This window comes from Vanellus vanellus (assembly GCF_965231255.1).
Source record: "Vanellus vanellus genome assembly, chromosome: 6".
Taxonomy (NCBI): Eukaryota; Metazoa; Chordata; class Aves; order Charadriiformes; family Charadriidae; genus Vanellus; species Vanellus vanellus.
The window spans coordinates 47,782,201-47,806,687 of NC_138911.1; the positions used below are offsets into that span (position 1 = coordinate 47,782,201).

The following is a 24,487-nucleotide window of genomic DNA, read 5'->3' on the forward strand; positions in this document are numbered from 1 at the left end:
TGAAGAAAAGAGAGAGAGAGAGAAAAGAACCTTGCCCAGCCCATTTAAATACACAGCCACTGCTTGCGCATGCATGTTCAAAAGCACTCATGCAATCAGCGTGCATGTGTCATCATGCATGTGTCGGTTTACACGTACAGACATGTCACATGTGCAGGTGCAAACCCAACTTTTGCACGCATTTGTAATGACTGTACATCTATATATGATCCTTGCATGTCCGTGGATCCCTGCTTTGCTGAACATACTGCGTGCCCACGCGCAGCGTGACAGTAATGTCAATTTAATGAGAACTGCCCTGGAGGCACTATGTGTTCCACCGGAGAGAGGAGGCTCCAGCTGCGTGTGTGCTTGCACACGTGAAGTGGCATATTCACATATGAAACAACAGAGTCCCTGTCTTCTACGGGGAGCCCTTCCTCTGACTTTACCTTTAGGAGGATAAGGCAGGCTCATTTTTTGCTTTTAAAATGTTTTCTGTCACTACTCTGTTCTTCTGTTGCTTTCACCTTTTGTTTTTCATGCTCCCTATCCATCATTAACAGCCTAAATAGAAAACCCTTAGATGCAGGAGATGAGTCTGAAGCTAGGAGAGTCATCGTTGATTGAAATGCCGTGCAGATGGCTAACGGGCGTACATCCGAGCCTTGCCTGGTGCGGGAAGTTGCTCTGGAGAGGAATTTCATATCTATAGTTCATTCAGTTGCTGGCTTCTGTGAAGAAAATAGATTGGGTTGCATTGATTGTTTTGTGATACAGGTTTGTCGCGTATGGACCATTTCTAACTGGCCCATCCAGTGATCTGCTCCCACGCAGCCATGTGGTTGTTCCAAAGCGGGCAACCCGTTGCACTGTGTGGGCCACAGCAATGCTACTGAGCAGACGGCAAAGTTAGAGACCTCTGGCAGATTGTTAGTAAGATCTAGCAAATTGGTTGGCAAAACCTGCATTGAGGGTGGTGCTCTAATATTTGCTGAACATACTTTCTTGTGGTCATCTGTTGATTTCATAATCTGAGCTTCTATTGGCCACTTCATAAGGGCATTTTGACTTATTTAGAATTGAGCAGGAACATCAAGTATGAGTTATTTCCCACATGTCTGCCTTTAAACCTGATTGCTACGGTGTGATGCCAGATGGTAAAAAAAATAAATAAATAGTTTTCCTGTTGTGATTCTGCCCATTGAAATAAAGCCACGAAGTCTGTTTGCAACCACATGCATATTGTAAGTGTTATAAAAACAACCTGCTTGAACTGGTCCCTAATCTGTTATTCCCCCTCCCTTTGTGCTGGTGTTCACTGTAAACACATCAATATGAAGCAGTAAGCAAACAAACATTCCTTTATCAGAGGTGTATGTCGATCCCAATGGAAGCTTAACAGCTCAGGCAGGCCAGGTGCAGCAGTAGGGAAATAACTGATAAATTCACATGTTGCAGGTTATGGATTGTGTTTATGAGTGAGTTAGGGTGAAAGAGGGCTGGAGCCATTGACATTTGAAGTACACCCCGCAAAACGGTGCGTTCATCTCTAGTACTACCCAGGGAGCTTGGGAAGAGTCCCAGAACATTTTTGTGAAAAACCCGAATGCTGAAAGAATTTAAAATAACACCAGGTGAACGGTGCTGGAAGGGAGGTAGCTGACTCAGGCTATTGCCATAAGAACAAATCGCTCCAAGGCAAGCTTGAGTATGAATTTACCTATTCCAAAACTGCCGTATGTGTACATTTGTAATTCTAAGGGAAAGCAAGCTAACCTAGCATATTCTCATTGAGGTGTGAGCTGCCTTGCATTTACTGAAGGGTAAGGGTTACGTGAAGTAGCTGATGTGGTGTATTCTACACACTTGCCTGTTGCACAGCAATGCGAGTGTCCGGCCTCTCAGTCAAGGTCGCTGCTTGACGTCCAAAAGCCAAGTCTCCCATTGCTGTAATGTCTTTCTGCCTCTTTAAACTCCTCTTGCAGCTATGAAAGATCATCTACCCAACTGCATTTTAGTCCGCAGTGGTTGTGCAATGTTGATGCAGAGCTATAGGCACAAGATCCGCAAGAGCTCTGTTTATATATTGGTTGTAGCAATTTCTCTTTTTTGTAGAGGTGACAAAGCAGGTAGAGGTGGAGTCTGGAGTGTCCTATGCCTGCAGGGCTGCAACACCTTGAAGGATAAGCAGGACTGGCCACACTGCCCGTGTCCTTCATCACAGCCTGTTCTAACTGGCGCTTGCATGACTATGAGAAATTGTAGTTGGCTGACGATTACAATTCCCTGACGACTACAATTCCCATCAAGGATCATCTTTGTCTTTGAGGGCCTGGCATCCTCCATTCTGCCAAATGAACCAATTTCAGCATGTGCTTATAAACCACACTAGAATCACCCAGGACTAAAGGTACTTTATGGAGTTGTTACAGTTCTTGTAAGAGCTTGAAAAAGAGTTCTTAATTCACTCCTACTGAGAAACAGAATCTTAGGGGTCAACAATCTTGTTCTACCACATGCTATGAAATCTAAAGGTCAGCAGTAGCATTTGTCTGCTGATCTCTCTGCAACTTGAAAACTTGTTTTGTTTAAAACTAACATTCCTTGTAGAGGCCATTCAAGGAGAGAGTGCTGGTGAGGGGGCACTAACTCTGTCTTATGGTTTATGCATCACGGTATGGTCAAGCCAAGCAGATCACAAAAGTTTGAAATCTAGCTAGTCATCTGTAGGGCAAAGAAACAGGAAAATGACACTCTAGAAATGAGTTTAGACAGCAGCAGGAACAACTGTGATCCTCCGTGGGCTGCAGATGGGGGAGCTTAATGTTGTGAGTTGTCAGGTAACTTTACAAAAGCTTTCAGTATTGGTATGTACGATGTGCAGTGAGTTCTCTTGCTCCTTTGTACTCCCTGAGTAGTTGTTATAAAGTTTCCTTTTGTTTGTGGGATTGATGTATAGTTACAAGCAAGAAAAAGTTGTGTAAAATTGGGAAAAAAAATATTTAATGAAGCTTCTTTTTTTTTTTGTGTTCAGTTGCCTGAGTGTAAAGATAAAACTGCATATATATGTATAGCAGATCAATTAAAGTAATATAATATATAATTTCTCCCCTCTTATTTTTCTTAGCTCTGCAGAACCAACACAGTTCTGAGAAAATAGGTTATACCTTGTTCTGAAATATGTGTTAACAGAATAGCTTTTAAAATTACAATGTCGAGGCCAAATTCTTCCAGCAGTCCTCCTTCAGCAGCCCCATAAGAGGTCATGGCATTATGAAGGTAAGAGTAGAACTTGGTCTGCCAAAATTCTGTTGCTAGAGACAGCACGCAAAAAGATCCCGGCTTGTCTGTGACTCCACAAAGTAGTGGCAGACCTAGCAGTTACAGGGAAAAAAAACCCACTTATTTTTATTGGAACTGAGCGCTTTTGACCTGTCAAGAGACAATTAACCTGGAGGCTCTGGTGGTTACTTTGGCAAAGTCCATTTTCAGAATTGTCATGTATTTTAAAAATAGAGATCCTTTCCACATAGCAGGGGCTTCAATGGTCCTTTCCTTTGGCTGTATATGAGGATACATATACAAGGGTTTGCCATGTGGATCTCAACGAAGACTGTCATCCCTCCTTCCTAAAACCTCTGACCAGCTTTCACTTCCAAAAGGGCAAGACTGCAGTGATGGTGGGTTAATGGAGTTGTTAAAGTGTGGGGAACAGCTTGAAGAGGGACAACGCTTCGGTAAAACAGGAGTTGGAAAATCTTTGAAATATGCAAGTCCTGCTGGTGTTTAGAATAAGTGTCTCTGTTATTAAAACCAAAACAAACTCCCAAACCCCCCAAACCACAGAAATTGAGACCTTCCAGGGTGAACTCATCTCCAGGAAAATAACAGCAGCACCTTTCTGAACTGAAAGAGAAGCACACGTTTTTCAACAGTAGTTGTAACACAAGGGCTGTGTCATGTTTCCTGCAGGGAGATTTGAAAAGTCATTTTTACAGCAGCTGGGCTTTGCTTGTAGGAGTAGGCATTACATCAGTTCTGACCTTCTAGCAACAGGCTTGGGAAAAATAACACGAACACAGATACCAGCATGATTGCTGTCTTACATCCAGCAGTATACCTTCGTTAATTACCATAAAATTGCTCCTAATTTTATCAGGGCCAGTGGGTTCTGAGTTTGGCTTGTAGTACTGAAGAGAAGCACTGATTTGGCTGTTGTTTTTAATTTTTTTTTTTTTAGTTGCTATCCAGTGTTGATAACTTGTACATGGCTTTAATAAGATTGTGCTACCCAGTGGCTTGAAGTAATAAAAACAGCTGGGCTCATTCTTGGTGCTGTCACATCAAGATATGACAGTCATTTCATTGATGATATGAAGATATTAATTTTGAATGAACTGATAGAACAGCTGTGATCTATTATTCCAAATAGCATAGATAATTTCAGAAATGTATGAAAATAGGTGAGCTGATGACTATTTTAAGAGATTTACAGTATATACTAAGCATGAATTTTTATTGCATTGAAATAAATGCATATAATATGTATATATCAAAAGACCACATGGAAGTAGCTTAAAAACAATTACAGTCATGATATAACTTTTTCAGTTTAATACAGAAAACATCCACTGTAATGAAATACTTCTTTTCCAAATCTTTTTGGTTTGGTGGGGTTTGAAGGGATCTTGTGTACTTCCAGTGATTAGCTGGAATACTTTTGCCTAAGTACCTTTTCTGTTCATCAGCTTCTTTATCAGATAGAGATGCTAAACTGAAACATCTGTTGCACTGCTGTTGAGCTTCCCCCGCTCCCTGACCCCAGATGACTGTCTGTACCTCTTAACTCACTCCTATTTCTCAGACTTGTCTGGCTTGCATGTAACATCTTCAAAAGCATGCTTAGTTTTCCACAAGTGCCCAGATGAATTAGATGCTCCATCCAGATGACTTCCGTGGAGCTTCTGGCAAACTTTTTTTCTGCAGACTTTCCTCGGTGTCAGCTAGCTCCTACTCTGTACATATAGGGAGTTAAAATGGAAGAGCACAACCCTTTTAGAGCCTCTGTTATTGCAATGCAATAATAGCAAAACCTCAAAATATTTGGTAATAGTAGGCTGTGCTTTCTTTTGCGCATACAAGGAGACTGCTGCACAAAAGATTGACGTCTACTTTTTCAAATTGTCATGTGAATTCTGTGTGCCTAGGATTTGCTCTTGAAATTTGAGATATGTTGGTCTTGATCTTCAAGCGTGTTGGTGGCAGGCACCTATTGCAGAAAATCATGTTAGGGAAGACTGACTTCAGAAAATACAATGTGTATGGTTTGTCCAAGTCTTGCACTGAGCTAGTAGCAGAGCTGAGAACACGCAGATTTTCTCTGAACCTTTCCTGCGCAGCAAATCCTTTGGACAACTGACTAGACCATCCACTTTGTTAGGTGTTTGTGCCTCCCAAGAGAAGCAGTCTCCTGCTTACTTGGAACTGGAGTTGCAGTCTTCATGGGATGAGCCTCCTTGTCGTTATTAGATGAGGCTATTCGATAGGTTTTATTGTTTTTAGAGGTTCCTAACTCAGGTGTATGCAGTTTGGTTCTTTTAATGAATGTATTTGTCTATGTGCTCTTAGGAGCTAGTCCCACAACAGCAGAGGTATAGGATGCCAGGGTGATACTTATGTTCACCTCCTCTGTGTGGTTTTGTTTTTTAATAAGGAACTTTGCTCCTTCTATCAGCTTTGCATATATTTACACAGACATGTATGTATTTACGCATGGGCTTAATGTCATTATATACCTCACAAGAGTGTTTCCTGTCCTCTCTGCTTTCCTTTCTTGTTTTACACGGGCCTTGTTTTTGCACATAGCTTTTCTACAGCCAAGCTGTAAAGAAGGTAATAAACTGCGTGCGTGGCAAAATAAGGTGGAATCGAACCCTTGTATAGCTGCTCTCTGTCATTTTTATGTGCATCACTCTCCCTTCTGTCTGTAGTGCTGTCTGTAACAGTCTAGAGTCTTCCCTTCCTTCAGCTTTGTTTGCAGCATTGTGTTAATTGTTTGTGGTGGATGGGTTTTTCAGCGGCGTGCAGTGGGAAAGGTCAGCTGTCAGAAACAGGCCTGTCCACAACTGATAAGGCATTCGAGAGATTGGATTTGACTCATTAAGCACCTTCCCTGTAGACATGGAGTCTGCTCTGCCGCAGAAAAAAACCTAAAGCAGGAAGGGGAAAAGCCCAGGCTGAAGTTGGAGCATGCGCCAGAAAGACTGGCACTCCCTCCCTCTCGCCCCCGCGTGCAATGCCGGAGCTCGGTGCGCTTCCACCACGCTTGCATCCTCACACACCGTTGAACGTCTGTGCTTACACCCAGCAATTGTGTGCATTCACTCTTGTATTTACACCTGGTCAAGACGTGTATTCATTTTCTCTGTGTACATATGCGTGCGCGTAAGTCCTCACGTGGATGCCCTGAAGTTCCACGGGGAAGATGCATTTCATTCCCGTTCTCATATGCGCACTGTAAGGTGTACAAGGATGTTAATTCTCCCACGTTTTACTCGTATGCATGCACAGCCCCTCCAAGCTGGCTTTGTGTGTCTCTCACTCTCTTGTAAATCTCCTCACACTAATGCCCGCTTCCTTTCATGCGGTAACAAAGGGCCCATCTCCTCTTTATATGTGTATATCGTGTTTGTTCAGATGCACTTTATCTGCCTTTCCGCAGAAATATGCTGTGCGGCTGTACTGCCTGTACCTGCATGTACACGTCCACTGCCCTGGTAAACACCCGTGAACTTGCTGCTATATAGACATAGCAGAAGCCTAGCCCCTTCCTCACTGCATACAAATGCACACATTTTTGCCCCTAAATAATTACTGGCCAAAGCTGCTCTGCCAGCTTGTAACAGTCCCTTGCCTGTGGCTTTGTTTTGAGAAGAATCATTGTGCCTCAAATTGGGTTTGGATACTGCTACTTGCATAAACGTTCTTAATGATGTCTCACAACGAGTATAAATGAAGGGCAGCAGTAGTGTTTGGCAGTGTATTTTGATAGCGTGGCAGTACTGGGGTTCCACACGTACACACCCTCCACTCATACTGGAGCTGTGAGGAGCGGACATTACCGCAGTCTGATATCCGTCTCACACGCTGCTCTGCCCCGCTCCGCATCTCTCTTCCACCTCACTTCTGCTTTTCACCTTCCTTTGCATCTCCCCTTTCCCGCAGGCATGGCTTTCAATACCGCTCGCTGGTATCGAAAAGGATAATTTTGTGGATCATTATTGTTATTACAGTTATTAGCGTTAACTGCTTTTCTGCTCACTCCTCATGCTGGAAGGATGCCCAAAGGGCTCTCTGCTCAACGGCAAGTGGGACGCCTGCCGGAAGGCTGCTGCTAACACAAGCACACATGCACACCTCTTACAGTGCTACCTCTCTGCTCCTGTCCTTCCGGTCCCTTTCTTTGAGAGCTTCCAGCAGTTTTCTAAAATAGTGCCCTTCAATGGAAGCAGGAATTTTTCCTCTCGCTGGGCTCCTTAGATGTGCTTTTGTTCCAAATGCACTTTTCGACTTTCTTGCTCTCAGTGTTGGTGTAAATCTTTTTTGCTCGTTCCTGCAGTCAGTCTTGGAAGATTCCCACTGATAGTCCCCATGTTTTTTCCCAAGCATGACCAATCCTACCACACGTGTAAGGAAGAGTGCGATAGCTTCCTGACGTTCTTCTCCCTAACGCTGTGGCTTTTCACTGAGGTCAGAAAGTTTAGGGAAGACCTTGTCTTCAGTATGGAAAGGAACAAAGATGCCACAAGTGCATCCTGTTTGATTAGCTGAATATTAGTGCCTTTGAATCTACACCCAATAATAAACAGGTCTAAATATGTAACATCAGAATGAGTATTTGGTGATATTTGGTGTTTGACTTAGATTTTTTTTTTAATAGGCTAGAAGAGTAAGGGTAGTGTGAAACTGGGGATTGCAACTGGGATACAGATTGCTGCTGAACAACAGTAAATCTCTCTTAGGTGGTGAATATAATTTTGCTTGTTGGCATGCAAATTGGTTCAGCTTTTTAAAAAAAGCATAGTCTGTATAAAAACAACATCACTTTTGTTCAACAAAGTACGTAAGATAAAAAGCTGGTCAATTAAGAGCATAGCGGTACACTTGTACGCTCCCGGCTGTATTGTCGTGGGTGTTCTACACAGAAGGGCAGAGGGTGTGGGTAAAAACCCAGCAGTAGAGATATCTCTGTGAAAGCAAGGCTGGTGAATCTGTTAAATCTCGAGATTTATGTTCATGGTGCTGTGATGTTCTCTCTCTGGTGAGTTTGCATTTTGGTGAAGGTTCAGTCTGTAACAAAACCAAACCAAAACAAAAAAAAAACACCAAAAAAAACCCCCAACCAAAACTGTTTCTGCCAAGTGGTATGTTCAGAGACTGGCATCCTTATATTTTAGAATGATGCTCCAGGAAAATAAGTAAACTAGAAGAAATGCAGAGCAAAACAAAAACATAAGAAAGCATAAATACAGCAGCAGTGGGAATTGTTTTCACCCACATTCCTTAGCGAGGAGTCTAGAGGAGTTCTTATGCCCAGCACACCATCATGGTATGTGAGCTCTTGACAAAATTGGTAGCAACACATTGCTTTTCCTGCACCTTTTGGAGCTGGGAGTGAAAGTAGCAAAATCGTTCAGAGAAAGGAAAAGAGAAAAGCATACTTGTTTCATCCAAAACAAATTGTGAATTTATATGAATATATTAAATTGTTTCAGGCAAATTATTTTTTAAAATTGATTTATTCAGCATCATTCATTTGAAAATAAATGTTTCATGCTTTTAGTTTAAAATGGAGCTCTAGTTTTTTAAGAAATACATTTTTAAGGAAGTGTAAAACAAATAGGTTAAATTTAATTTGGGGTTAAGCAAGACATTGTCATAAAATAGTGTTTTTTGTCTCTTTTGGCCAGTTGATCAGAACAAGCACAGCTCTAAGTACATAGTGCCACAGGCAGACTGATACTTGGAGTTTATTGTGTGTTTGCCACTGTCCAGGACAGCCACTGACAGAGAGTGCAGCCTCGCGCACTGGTACCCGTACAGTTGTTTGTACTTGGCAAACAACGTAGAATAGGTGGAGAGAAGGATGCCCGGGACACTGTACACTGCATATACACTGGCTTGGTATGTGGCTTCTCCTCACAGATGTGGAACACTTCTTGTTTTGCAGAAAAGTTTTATTAAACTCATAGAGCTTTCTTTTCCCGTAGGTCTGAAGGACTTAACCTATATTTTTGTTATCTTTGTAGTACAGATGGAGGCAGCTGAGGTTAATTAAGTGCCTCAGGTTGCACAGTAAATCAGTGGCAAAGTTGAGGATAAAATGCTCAGGTTCTGACTTCTACACCTGTAGTTTGTCATTTAGATCAATTTTGGTGTGAGCAATTTAAAAAATGATGTTACTAACCATATGCTATAATCTTTTGTAGACATATGTCATCTTATTTATTCATTTTCATTATTGTGGTACTAATACTTTTGTCATCAAAGCATTTTAGCTAAAAGATTTTATGAATACGTTTTTCAGTTATTTTGTGTGGTATTGGAGCAAATGATGCTGGTGGATGATTTCTGTAGGAAATGGTTCAGATTCTTCTTCAGACCGTTCTGTTTTCTGCTTCCCTGCAGAAAAAGGCAGAGAAGGTGGTTTAGAGAGTCAGTAGGGAATCTGCGGATCATATTATTGATGAATCCAGGTTTAAATAATTTCTGTCTATGCCGAATATGTGGACTAACTAGGAGATTTTCTGTGATACATCTAATATTTTTTTTCTATCAGAGGAGATTTTGTTGAAAGGACAGTGGTTTAGTGGTGGTTTTGGCAGTGTTAGGTTGATGGTTGGACTTGATGATCTTAAATGTCCCTTCCAACCTAGTCAATTCTATGATTCTATGACAGCAGTTTACTGTTGAGCGAAGAAGAGTCTTCCAAGGTTGAGAAGCAAAAATAGCGTTTTCATTTGTGTGAGTTTTCATTTGATTAGATGGTATGAACTTCACCTGTATATCTAAGAGGTGCATACTCCAGAAATTTAAAGCAGTTGTGCTTCTAACAGACTACTAGCTCTATCACTGGTATGTGAAAGTGATACATGGAAACTGCTTTATATGGTTTCCATTAGAGAGTCCATCTCATCTGTTTGAGGATCAGGAGCCCAGGGGGATATTCCCCCTTTCTTTGGGTTAAAGACTCGGGCACCGTCATGTCTGATCCCTGCCTTTGCTCTCAGTCTCCGCTGTGCAGCGGCCCAAATTCATCAGGAGAGCTAAGTCACTTTGCTGAATTTCTGAGGCATGCTTTGCAGTTCAGGGGGTGACAGCCCAAAGAGCCTTGTCCAAGGAGGAGCAGCAAGCAGAGGTGGAACCTGCAGGTCCGGAGCTCTTGTGCAGTATCTTTAGAGAAAGCAATTCTTCCTCCTGTTTTCATTAAGAGCTTCAGTGCTCAGGGAAATAATAGATTAGTCAGGTTTGACAAAAAGATGGGCAGTCATTGTATTGCCAAGTCTCCTTGATCTCTTCTGGGCTTAAATTTGAGGACCTTTTAACAAGCATTTTCACTTAGACGCAAAGGGTAATGTGTAAAGATAATGGAGGAGAAGGCATGATTGATGTTGGGCACTTGGCATTCTCTGGTGTATCATAGTGCTTCCTTTGCTCTTAGTGGTGAGATGAAAGAGCTCTTTGGGTAGGATCAGAGCTGCTACCCTATGCGCAAAATTTTAGTTTGGCGCTGAAACAGCACTGACTGTTGAGTGCATCTCACCATTGCTTTGGGCTCCTAGGCTAATGTTGCTCTTCGCATCCCTTAAACATGATGAGAGATGTTGTCCTCCATTGATTCTTACCTACACAGTTTCTGATGTTGTTATTGTGATTCTTCTCTGCTTCCAAGTCACAAATTGCGTAGATACAATAAGTAAGAATGAGGGGCCTGAGGAAACAATAAATGACACTGTTTCTGGAAAATCTAACATTATCCAGAATGGTTTAAAGCTAGTAAGCATTTGGAAAACTACTTTTTTTTACTTTGGGACTCCAGCTCAGCACTTAATCTTCTCCATTATAACCTCTTTCTTTGATTTTTTTTTTTTTTTTATTTTTTTTTAGACTTTTTTTTTCCAACAGCAAAAATTCATTTTCTTCTGAAAAATTATTCCCATCATTTCCTTGAAGTTAGAAGTAATATTCTTTTTATAAGGTTTTATCAATGCAATCAATTCAGTCATGTCATTATGACATTGAGATGACTTAGATGTTCTTACTTTACAGTTTGTGGAGTAAAAGTGCAGTATATGATATGACTGTCAAAGCTTCCACGTGCCAGTATCACTGTTGGTGATGCTTAGAAGATGCTTCATGCATAGAAGAATGTTTTGCATGCTCTTTCTTCTGAATCTAAATAATTACATAAGCTCTGTAAGACTTCAAAAAAGTATTTGCTTTTGACTATTGAGAGCACAAAAGTGTGTACATGAGGGACAGAGCATGGGACCTTATGAGAGGGGTTGATTAGTGGTGTCACTGATTCAATCGGGTGGTGTGGAGAATGATCAGACTAGAAAAAAACAGAACCACTTGGATGTATTATTTTTCCTGCCCGAAGGCTAGAAAGGAGGAATGCAACAAAAGGATTTGGACAACTTAATGGAGGATGCAGTGATCTGCTGTTTAGCTATTACTGGAGTCTGTCACCATCTCTTTAAAATAACAGCCTGATTGTAAGTAAACTATCCAGGTTTGTTTTAATAACATGAATCTGGGTGAGCTGCTTTGACTGCTTCTGAGGGCTTTCATTAAGGTTTCAGCATTCAGTCAGTGGACAACTCTTTTGGAGGGTGATGGAGATAGTTCACCTTTTTTTGCCCTTCAGAGGTGTTGGCTGACTTATTTTCTGTGACATTTGATGTACAGTTTCTCCTCCCCTAACCTCTGAGGGAACATCAGACACGTGTGAAAGTAACTTGGAACATAAATCGTAATGTTGTTGAAGATCATAGCTCTTATAGGTGACCCCCAGGAGAACCATTCTGCCCAGAACAGAATTACCTCTTTGTAGAGTTCGTGGGGGTTGACCCAGACTGGGGTTCTGCCCCATCCTTTGGGAGGTGATGCCTTGATCTCTCACAGCTCACCATCTAGAACAGCTTTAAAGTTGATTTCCCCTTAGTTCACGTGGTTCATATATGGAATTTATTCTTTCCAGACTTCATTATGACTGGGGTCAAAAGATTTCCTACAGCTCAGTTAGAATTTTAAAACTTTAGGTCTATTGTTTATGGCGTAAGACTTAGTATAGAAAGGAGGCAAAGATACACGCACTGGCATGAAGACATTTAGCCATGTCCATACCCAGCTATACGGTGCCAAAGCAGGAATGCCTGTTAATTTCAGCAGTATGGGAAGACTGCCACAAAATTTCTTCCCAGAAACACCAAGTTCAGTTGTGCTTGCTAGGATCATGATCTTAGCCAGTCAACCCATCAGAAATAAATTAGATAGTCTCCTTGTCATGCTGCTGAAAGCACAGCTGATGCCCAAGTGCAGTAAGATCATAACCACTGAGTACCACAGCTCTGCTGTAATTCTCTACTGATTCCACTGGCATGTCCTCAGGTGAGGAGGGCCCATCATTCAAGCAGCAGGACTAATGCTAACAGTGAGAACTTCTGCCTTTTTTTTTTTAACCTCCTTGCACTTAGGCCTTCTGCGTAGCTGTATGTTATAATGCTGTGTTATATACTTATTGCGCGAACTTAATTATCTATCCACAATACCTTTTGAGTACATCGATATTTTTCCTTCTGTGTTCTGGATTCATGGTGAAGTTGGGGTAGTTGTTGTGGGTTTGGTTTTTATTTTTCCTTTTCTCTGCCATGGTGGATGGTAGTCCTCTAATTTAATAACAGTTCTGAGGTCAGTGGCCAACTTTGGAAGCATGTTTCTTTCTTCTTAAGACAGGTTCCATACCTGTAGGTTTTTCTGAAGTTATAGAGAACTGTTAAATGGTAGGGAGAAAAGGTTCCTGTAAATACTCTTTTTCTTTTTGACCTGTTTGACAAAAGGTCAAGGGAGTACCCAGATGTCCTACTGCCTCTGTCCTTAATGCACACTGCTTTGGCAGAGAAGCCTGACACGTGACAGTATTAGACCATTCCGAGATTATCAGACAGCACCAGCTCTTCTGTGCAAAGCACAGCAAACCACTGAGATAAGGTAAATCCCACCGAACACTGGAGTGGTTATTAATTCTGAAGCAGTGTGGAGAGTTTGCTTTTCTCACTGACAGAAGACATGCTCCAATGTTGGCTGTAAACCAAACTCCAGTGAGATAAGGATTGCCTCAGAGTACACATGTAATGCAGTGGATTTTGACGGAAGGTGAGAGGGTGAGCAGCTGACTCTTGTTTTTGAGAGCTGCTTGAAGTTTTCTTCAGGAGACTTCAGGAAAGTCACTGTCCATTTCATATTTTACTCAATATTTCTTAATTGTGTCTGAGGCCAGAAATCCTGTTGCATGAGATGCTGCTTTTGTCGAGTATTTAACTTGGGCGGAATCAGTGCTTCTAGGATTTGCTGGTTTTAGCTTCACAGTCATGAAGTATTTATTTTCAGGCATCATCCAAAACTTTGGAGGCTTCTCTGCTCCATACTCTTCCCTGGGGTGACTTCCTGGCAGGACTGGAGGAAAAATAGGAGGTTGGTTTTCCTCCACAAATGTATGAGAACCTGTGGAATGAGGCCAGGATGGGAAGCTAGGAGGTCCTGAACTCAAATGCTTTCTCTACTATTGATTTACTTGGTGGCCATGAGTAGATCCATTAAAATGTCTGCACATTGGTTTCCTCATACACAAATCAAAATGCCAAGGTTTCTCTACTTCCTAGTGATGCTGTGAATTCTGAATGAGTCCTCCTTTCTACAAAGAGCTCTGACAGGAACACATAGCAACAGCTTCGCACATAAAAACTGAAGTCAAAGTTACCATCTGGCTCTCCTGAAAAGGCAATGTAGCTGTACACAGTATGGAAAGATCCCCAGTCTTTACCTCTCTTGGGAACCTGAGACTCAGCAAGCTCTGGGGTTTCTGCAGGGATGAGAGGAGCCAGGAGCTTGACTTAGGTAGTTGTTGGCCGTGCTTGTGTTTCTGTTCTTGCTATCAGTCTGCAGTATGTAGTGATAGCCGATTTGGGGATTCGAACAGGTATAGGTCTGAGACTTGCAAAATTGGCTTTGCAGTGGGGTGGTGATGGTAACTGCTTAATGTGCTAGCTGTGCCTGCTAGTGATTAGTCAGAAAAGGATAACCTTTTCCCACTTCTTAAAGTGATGGGTGACTCCATTCATTCCAGGAAGAGGTTTGTGTTGATCAGTTTGAAGATCCTGGGTTTTGCTTCTACGCTGGTGAATTCTGTAAGACTTTGAATATGTCAAGGGTTTAAGTCTGAATGTGGAGTTTTGTACAGGTCTTGGATCCCTGCAAATCCCAGCTGTTGCAGAGAACTTAGTTATGTGAATGTGTTAGAAAATAAATAATGGGTTTAGATTAATATTAACGAGCAAAATGGAGGATTTAATTGCTTACATGTGCTAACCTGCTTTCAGATTCTGATTTTTGTAAATCTGTCTAGTACTAACTGAGTTAAAAATTAAATCTTGCAAATCATGTATGAATCAAGAGTTTGCAAACATATTCTAAATGCTGTTTTAGGTAAATGTTATTTTAAGTAGTTTCATTGTCACACTTGAACAGCTAGGTCATCGATTCTTACTATATACAGGGTTTCACATCCCACCAAAACCAGGGTTTGATCTATTGCTCCACGTAACATAAACCAAGGATTTCTGTTGACTTTGAGTTGAGCCTTAAGTTTAGCTATTCTAGGTTAGCTGTGTTGCTATGCAGAGGCTCCTTGGTACAGTACCACTGTTTAAAGAATATAGAAGCCATAAATATCACAGTGCAATTTGTGGAGCCTTCAGAAATGTACAGCAAAAAGGTGATGAGCTAAGAAATAACAAGTGCTTCACCACTCTTTGGTCTTCCAGATGTCACCAGACTGCCTGAAAGCACACGGAAATACTGTGGGACCTGCAGCCTACTTGGGGCTTTTTCTCTTCATACATTGTGGAAAGAACCTGTATCCCTTTTTCCCCTCCACGCTCTTTAGGCATTCCCATGTGCTTTTTGGTCACATCCATGGCTTATGTCAGAGTGCCTTAACAGGCAGGACAGCATGGAAGGGCTGTGCCTGGTAAAAAGCTTTTCATGTGGCCTGATGCAGGCTACTGTGTTGTGGCTTGGAGGAATATGCAGCCAAGGTCTTAGGCGATTGGAGCCTAATCTGTGCACTAAAGCCTTTCATGAGACCGGTAGACCAGTCATCCACATGGCCACTGTGGTAAACTGTTTAGGAATTAGTGGTTTGGAGACTACAGTTATAGAGAGTGGGTTGACCTTGGGAGTTGTGTTTATGAGATATGGGGTGGACAGGCATGAATTTGGATTTGCTAGTGAACCCTAGAGGGATTTTAGTGTGTGGTGATCTGCAAATTTGAATGTATATCCAAAGGAGCCACAGGAGGAAGAAAAAAAAAAAAAAGAAATAAAAAAAAAACAACAAAACAAAAAACCACGAAAACCTGAACAACAAATGAAAAAGAAATAGGTAGCATTTTCCCAAGAACAAGAGGATAAAAAGATGGATCGGATCCAGAATCCCACCTGTGACAAGGGTCAGCAGCAGATGACTGGAAGAAACAGGCAGATGATGTAGTTGCACACAGGGGTGGGTTGATAGCACCCTATATTAAAACCAGTGGTACAAGTAAGAGTAATATCTCTCTGAATTTTCATGCTCCGTTTTGATGAGTCTGCAGTGGTTACCTTAAATTACCATTTAGATTTCTAATCTACTCCTTGCCTTCTCCTTTGTACTGAGTAGACCAGTGAGATTTCATCTAAGTGGTTGAGAAAGTGTAAATGAGCCCTATTAATATGTCTTGTACTGAGTGAACAATCAACCCCCCGCGCCCCCCTTCCCAAAGAAGTCAAATGTGTATTCAGTGCTTCAAACATCTATGGCTGTGGGGAAAAAGGCTCAGTCATAATGATCGTGTTTGACTCCTGCCCTCAGACACCGGCTATTTGATGGGAATTACCCGCAGGTACACAGAGCATGTGTCTGACTTGATTGTAACATGTTCCCTTCCGATGGATCAGGAGTGACTACGCGGGGGAATTATCATCGTGGAGTGGGTTGTTAAGCGCTCGGCTCTGACTTCCAGAACTGCAATCAATATCAACCCTCTGTGCTTAGGCTGGTTGAACACTGACACAAGCGTATGCACTCCTTGGTGGTAGTTAAATGTATTCAGAATGGAATCACAGAACCAAGTAATTTGGAAGGGACCTCCAGAGGCCGTGTAGTCCAACCATTAGCTCAGAGCAGGTCCAGTTAGAGCAGGCAGCTCAGGTGTGTGCATAATAAAGTTTTTACTATTTCAAAGGATGGAAATTTCACAATCTCTCTAGGCCCTTCCTAGTGTTTGACCATCCTCAAGATGAAACGTTTTTTTTCATCTAGAATGAGAATTTCTTGTATTCCAGCTGTGTCTGTTGCCTATCATTGTTCTTCTGCAGACCTCTGAGAAGAATTTGGCCCTCTGTGCTCTCCCATTAAGTCATTGCAGGAGGCAGCAAGATTTCCCTTGAGTTGTCTCTCCTTGAGGCAGAACAAACCCAGCTCTCTCAGCCTCTCCACGCGCATCACCTATTCCAGCACCTTGAGTCTTGTGGTAGCTCTTTGCTGGACTCGCACCAGTATGTTGACCCCATTTTTAAACTGGGGAGCTCAATACTGGACAAAGTACTCCTGATGTGATCTCACAAGTGTCGGTTAGGGGAAGAATCGCTTCTGCCAGCCTGCTGGCTGCATTCTTGCTAATACAGCCCAGGATGCGGCTGACCTTTGCTGAAAGGGCAGGCACTGCTGGCTTGTGCTCAACTTGTCTGCTGGGGCCCTCAGGTCTTCTTCTGTAAAGCTGCGTTTTGAGCCAGTTGGCACCCAGCCTTTACTGGATGGAGTCATTTGTCTTACTGTTTGCTTGCAGGGATGTATAGACACATGGTTCACATACATAAGTACAAACACACATTACTGCTGCCTTCAACGTGCACTGATTTGATTTTTTTTTTTTAATGAGTTCATTCTGTGATACCCTCAGTCAAGACTGAAAAAGTCTCTGCTTAAAGCAGACCTATGACTTGAGGATGATATATGTTCATGTTGCAACACTGCTGGTTTTGTCAGCACTGTTTCATGCTGTGAGGGCACAGATTTTACCATGTAGTTATTTTTCAAGAACAGCTATGACAACAAGAATTTTCCCCTCAATCTTATATAATAAATTCCAGCTAATCTGTATTAGGATTACTAAATGAGACAAAGTGAAGCAGAAAAATGCTATTAATGTCAACGGTAATAGAACCAGTATTTGCCTTATGCAGCAGATTGTAAGCAATGATAGCTTGACTGCTTGTACCATCTAGTTATTCGTGCTCAGTCTTGCTTTCACAGCTGGGAGTCAGAAAGGTGCTGCAATATGGAGTGAGGGGATCTGCGTAGGCTCCATCGTAACAACCATTTTCTCCCAGATATCACTGGTAGGAATGGGCTATAGGCAGCTCTCCTGCAAGCTTTACCATCGCCGTCCTGTATTTCTTCCACTGGGCAAAACCAGGGTACCCGGCTGGCTTGAGTCAGCTGAGTGCAACAGGGCAGCAGAGCTGGCTCTGAGTGACAGTGCAAGCCCAGGTACTGGGAAGCTGACTTCCAGCTCCCACAAAGGATTTTTATGGTATTCAAATGCTGCCTCCAGTTGCTGAGAAACTAGCTCAGTGGTTTTCCGTACTATGCGTATGAGACTTTTTTTTTTTTCTTAATGAGGAAATACTTCATGTCATGTGCTGTGAATAATTCCCCCATGTTCGTTTTTGCAGTATGAAAAGGATATGCTTGCCTAGTACAGATTTTCTGGATAAGTTGATCAAACAGGTGACGTTCTGAGATGTGTTTACCAGCAACATCATTACTTATGGCTGTGGATAAAATGTTTCATGTGGACTTCCCTCGTGCTCTCAGAGAAGGAAATTATAGGATACTTCATATGGCTTTCTTTTCTGCTTGGTCTCCCTTTCAGTTGAAAGAAAGGGGCAGCTCTGACAGGATTATATTCTGATGCCTGTCTTAGATTGCCTGGCAGATGGGTTAAATTCAGAGGACATTAGCAATGAATCTAAATACTAATCTCTGGGAAACATTGGTTTCTTTTGGAACAACACATACGTGATGGTCATGTTGTGGATAATAGCGTTTTCTATCATTCTCCCCAAAAGGATGTGAAGTGTCTTACAGCAATGTCTTTAAATGTACTTTTCCTACACTCCACTGCATACTTTTGAACGGTCCCTATGGTGACAGTGCTGCAGTGAAACTGAAAACACAGTGCTGAAATTCTTTGGTACCAAGAACCCTGTCGTTAATTCTCTTGATAGCCATATTACAAGAGGAGCTGTACCGTCATTAGCATGCCGTGATGTATAGTTGTATAGAGCATTAACAGTGCTATGTCATGACAACTGTAAATCTCTTCTTGGCTGACTGCTGAATAGTTCTTTTGTTTCCTTTTTTTTTTTTTTTCCAGCACGAGATGAGAACATGGCCACTTTCCGTGGTTCCGAATACCTTTGCTATGACCTGTCGCAAAACCCCATCCAAAGCAGCAGCGATGAGATCACTCTCTCCTTCAAGACATGGCAACGCAACGGGCTCATTCTGCACACCGGCAAGTCAGCTGATTATGTCAACCTGGCCCTGAAAGATGGTGCGGTCTCATTGGTCATTAACCTGGGGTCTGGGGCCTTCGAGGCCATTGTGGAGCCTGTCAATGGCAAGTTCAATGACAACGCATGGCACGACGTTAAGGTGACACGCAACCTGCGGCAGGTAATGGTGAAGGGGAGAAAATGCTGGGGAAAACTTTGTTCTGTTTTATTGGGACCAGCAGATGGGAGAGAGTAATGGAGAAATGGGGATGCTCAGTGGAATCGCTAGAGTTTCTCCACCTTTTCTGGATCTTGGTATCTAAAGGACAGTGAAAAAATATTAGTTGATGAGAATTTATCCCTGTTGCGATATCTTCATTTCCACTTTGTTAATTTTCTGTTTGTTTTTTTTTTTTTCCAGTTTGATTTAATTATAAAGTCTTATGACATAGCTTTACTTTCATCTCCCTTTTCCTTTTCTCTTTTTCTCTTCTCCCTTTTTTATTTTATTATTTACTTAATTATGATTCAATCTTATCAGTAATATTCTTGTTGCATTTAATTACTGTGGGAACAGAGTCTTTTTCCAACAGCCAATGCTCTACACCTCTCTCCTTTTTCTTTCAGTTTTGTTAATTGGTTTAACCATTGCCATGATGTCATAATTCTAATTCTGGAAGTCTTTTGTTTTTACTTTCCTTTTTCTTTTCTTTTGTGTGTGCATGTGAGCGTGCAGGTGTGCAGGCTGGTGGGTACGTGTGTAATTATTTTAACTTTATAGCTTTGGAATTAATTGGCTGGAGTCTTTCTGAGTCTTCTTGATTCTCTGTTCTTCTTTTCTTCTTTTTGATTTTTCCCCTTTCTTTCTATAATGAGATTCTACTTTATTTCTTGTGTCTCTGCCTATGAGACTCTTCTGTTGGCTGTGAGGACTGGAAAAGTGGAAGGATCAAAAAAGCCAAGCAAACCCAGATCAATCCAGCACCCTACAATTCCACTTTGGAAAAGTTTTTCTGTTTTTACCACTGTACTTTTGCACATCTGCATGCTGCTTTTCTAAGCAGACAACTCCATCAGGTGACGTATTTGGTAGTAGGCTAGTCTTAAAATCCTGAAGCCTTCCTCATGAAATATAATTTCAGACATAAATAGATAAGATAAAATTAAATAACCTTGCTCTGAAAGCTGGTGAATATATCAAGTCACTAAGGCCCATCTGCAGCATGATAAATGAAGTTTACACTGTGAATAGGAGCTATTTAGTGACTTGCTGATTGGTAGAGGTAGCAGAAATAGCTTGAAACGAAGATTTTTAGAATTAATTTGTGAAAACAATATGATCTGTTTATTTGCTTATTGATGTGGATATTAACACAGCTCTTAATAGTTATATTTAAGTCTATATAATGTCATTTGCTGAGAAAACGGCTTTTGTGGTAACGTTTTACAGTAGCTAAGATAAAGTGTATCTGTGAGTATGGGATAAACGGTGCCGGGGATCAGAAACAGTCTCTACTAGTAGGCGTCGGTGGATAATTTATCTGTTATGGGGATTTCACATCTTTCTTTTAAATATCTGGGTTTGGAGCTGGAGATATTTGTCTGTCTTTCCCATGTGAATCCCGGTATTTCTACATACTAACAAATCTGTCATCGAAGTTTGATGAGACTGCAGGGCTCTTACTTACGGCAACATTTCCAATAGTTTATATGCAAATGCAAATTTCATTTCTTATGCAGTGGGTGGGTCTTAATGATCCTATTTCATTCAAACATTCCCATCAGTCTAGTAGAGGAAGATGCACCAACTGGTTGAGGTTTCTACATTTGGAAGGGTCAGAATATATGGCTTTATTTGATGTGGTTTTTTATTTTTAGATGGCCTCAGAATGGCTGGTCTGTGAATATCTCCGTAGAGCTTATTGGTCAGTTTAGTTAATCATACTTTTAATTTTTGTTGGAAATTGGTTTTCAATGGGAAAATGTGCCTGAAGCAAAACGCGTCCTTGCTTCATGCCAGGATTGGTTTGAATCTTGAAGAAGCAGAAAGTGAGGAAGAGTCGCAGACAAAACTGGATGGGAAGCTCTTGCTTTCTTTTCCTAACATTTCAGCTAGTGGTGGTGGTGGTGTTGTTTTTTTTATTTACTGGGTCCACAGTTAAATGGAAATACGTCTACGCCTCTTGGTCTTTGATTAGACCAGAACAGTGCTTTGCTGATTATTAGAAAGCAGGGGAGTCCCTTGCTAGTTAAGCAGCACTGCTCTATTCATTACAGATGTTTTCACGTGATCCTGGAGTCTTAAAGGATCCAACCTGACTGGGCAGGAGAGAGGATGTTTTAATGAGATGGCTGTACTCTTTCCAAAGAAAGGCCAGTCTTAAAATCACATTAAAAATAAGTAGCAGAGGTGATCTGGGGTTCAATTCTATAGATAGGCATGACAGAATACGGTTCAACCACAAAATATCAATAAGGCTGGAATTTTTTGAGTCATCTTTTTCCCTGGATAATTCCATTTTAACTTCTGATCAAGTTCAGTTTCAAAATTAAGATATTGACCCAGAACCTAAAACTGCCCAGAAATTGGAAATGATGAGGCCTTGAGGAGAAGCAGTCCTGCTAGTCCTGCAAGATGTCATCCAAAAATTATTGAAAACAGGTTAAACTTACCAATAAAGAGAAACCCTGAATGCTGCAGCCTTCCTGTCAGGTCCTGTGCATTCTTACTTTTAATTGATAGTACTAGGGATGAAGAAGTCTTAAACCCCTTCATTCTTCAGGATAAAGAGTTTGGAAAAGATTGAAAACTTGAATGACTGATAACTAACTGATAACTGCTATGGACCTTTTTCAGGACACAGCTAAGAATGGTCATTATATACCTTGACCTTATAAATGCTTCACTTAACAAACAAACAAAGAGATAAAGGCACCATTCTAAATAGAGCATGGGATGAAGGAGTTTTGTTTTTCTCCATTCTGACAGCAGCTTCCAGCAGCTTATGTCTCCTGGTTTTGTCTGCGTGTACATGATAGAGTTTATCTATCTGTAAAATACTTAACTATTTTTCAGTCAGGCTATGAACCTGTGAAGTCCTTTGATATCTTCATATGGAAGACGTAATAAAGGACAAAGATTATTTACCGTTTATAAAATTTTGTCCTTTATTGTATCCAATGTAATTTTGTATATCCGAAATTTTGTATGTAAGAAATTATCTACTCTGTGTCTTTCCTGACATAAATTCACCTGTAAAGTTGCAGCATAATATACGTTACTTGGGAGCCTTGTTTCCAGCTGTGCTCGTGTTTCCTCAAAAGAACCTCCCCAAAACCCAACAAAAAAACTGTTGCCCCTGAATATTGAAGCTTAATAAGGAATTCAGTAGCCTCCTTGTAGTTGGTTGAAAACGTTCAACTTATGATAAATATATTTTTCTTTAAAATGAACTTAAAGAGTAAAATTTAGAAATTCCAAGGATATGATCCAAAGCTAAACCAATTCCAGGTAAATGGGCTATCAGCTGCTTCAGGATGCCATCTAGTCTTTTCTTCTGCTCTTTTGGGGTTTGGGAGAAGGGGGAGGAGGATTTGCATAATTTTTTGGTTGTTCCTAGAATTAGAGCAGAACTTTAAATAGCTGGACTTTTGCCCAGTACTTTTTGGAATTGTTAAATGTTTTGTAGCTAAGCTAGGAAAGTACTAAGTGCTGCTTTTTTTTTTTTTTTTTTTAGATCAAATGACTATCGCAGCAGTTAATCTCCTTAGAGACAAACCAAGTGAACCCACAGATTCCCTTGAGTAGTGATTGTTAATGTCAAAGCAAATCTCCTTGTTTATTTATCTTATTATTTCAGTTAAAACTAAGCCCTCTTTCTGCATTGTGAGAAACCTTTACTGGAAATAGGATCACGGCTGTATTTTACCAGGGCTTTCAGAGCATGTTTGGGGCAGTGTGGTATAGTGGGAGGAGAAGGAGCAGAGGAGACTGAAGGTCAGACTTCCCGTGTCTGCTGCTGACACTCCGTCTCATTTTTGGCGTTTTATGCTCCCTCCAACTCCCTTGGTAAAAATGGATTTACTAACACAACGTATCACTGAGAGTGAAACTTCCTTGATGAAGAATTCGGGAGTTTGCACTTGTTATACCCGAGTATAGAATATTATTGCATTCCCATAGCCAAAATAGACTTGGACGTTATGTTCAATGCCATGAAGTTTTCATGAGCTTATTTCCTTAGTCAATGCCTGACTCTCTGAAATTTGCAAGCAGATAGTTTTTACATGAAGCAGCATAGATCTTGCTTGTGTTATTTAGGAGAGTTCTTGCCAACTTCAGTCACACTGGAACAAGGACTTGGAGCCTCCACGGGCTGCACGTCCCTATTGACACTGAAGCTAGTCACCATGCAAAATCTGCTATAAAGATCTTGGGTTGCTTAACTGCTAAAAATCAAACAAGAAACCATGTGTGCATGCCTTGGGAGGGATTAACAAAACATCTGCAAAGTTCTGCTAAACCTAACTAAGTGAACTGACCGGAGAATTCTCCTAGCTCCTCTGTAATATAGATGCAGTATAGCAGGAGAGACACTAAATCTGGTCAATCTTCTGGCTTCAACCTTGACACAAGCAATAATTCTTCCTACACAATTCTTCGACATGTTTCCTCCTACAGTAGGAGAGGTTCAACTACTGTACTCTTGGATGACAAAGTGAGCTACAGGCAAATAGCTGTAGGCATTTTTGTGTGCTTCTCCTGAAAGTCATAAAATCACCTGTTGTAAAGAAACCAGCAAACTGGGAAACTTGGAAGGAAGCCTCAGAGTCTTGGGTTCATCTTCATCTGTATCCTCCAGCCAAAGGAAATATTGGCCTGCTTGTGATACTCCGCAACACTTGAGGGTAGTGAGGCTTGGAAGAGGAGCAGGAACGTAGGTGGGTGGTGGTGGGTAGCAGAAGGGAGTCATGGTTGGGTTTGTGCTGAAGGGACAAACTGTGCTGTGCGTGTACATCTCTGAGGGTAAGGTTCTTGTTAGAGGGAAGCACCTTGATGGGCCTTTGAAGAGTAAGTATTGCACTGTGTTAACTTTGCTTCAGTCCTGGATAATGTATATGAGGGTTGAAGTTAATGACTAATACCAGGGTGGGAAGACTAGGCAGCACCCTTCTTCTTTACAGTCTAGGTGGCATGGTTCCCCATAGAGTCCTGGTCATATTGTCCTCTTTCTCACTTTGTGTGTCTCAGGTGCCCCACGCCTTTTTTTGAAAGACTAACACTAGACCATTCATGCAATGTGTCATTTTTACTAACCAACTAATGTACTAACACCCTAACGACTCATCTTTGCTTTTAGTTATTTTAATTAACAATCGTTCTGTTCACAATTTTTTAATTTCCTTTCTTCCCCCTTTTCCGCAAAGCACTCAGGCATTGGACACGCTATGGTAAACAAACTACATTGTCTGGTAGATATCATTCTTATTGTCTCTTTTTTTGGGTTTGCCGTGTGTTACCTGCCTTTTCCTCCCCTTACCCCCTCTTTTTCCCCCCTCCTTTATACTTCTTCCTTTAATTTTATTTTAATTTCACTGAAAACACCTTTTTTTCTCCTTTTTT

The 24,487-nt window shown here is 41.3% G+C and overlaps 1 protein-coding gene across 1 annotated transcript in view; it reads left to right on the plus strand.

The window, feature by feature from the left end:
- Window positions 1-24,487, plus strand: part of NRXN3 (neurexin 3) — a gene marked incomplete at both ends in the record, with an annotated part of 989,746 nt that overhangs the window by 199,343 nt on the left and 765,916 nt on the right. Inside the window, one exon of the mRNA XM_082484857.1 lies at window positions 18,744-19,045. Coding sequence (XP_082340983.1) covers window positions 18,744-19,045 — 302 coding nt within the window. The remainder of the gene's footprint in view (window positions 1-18,743; window positions 19,046-24,487) is intronic.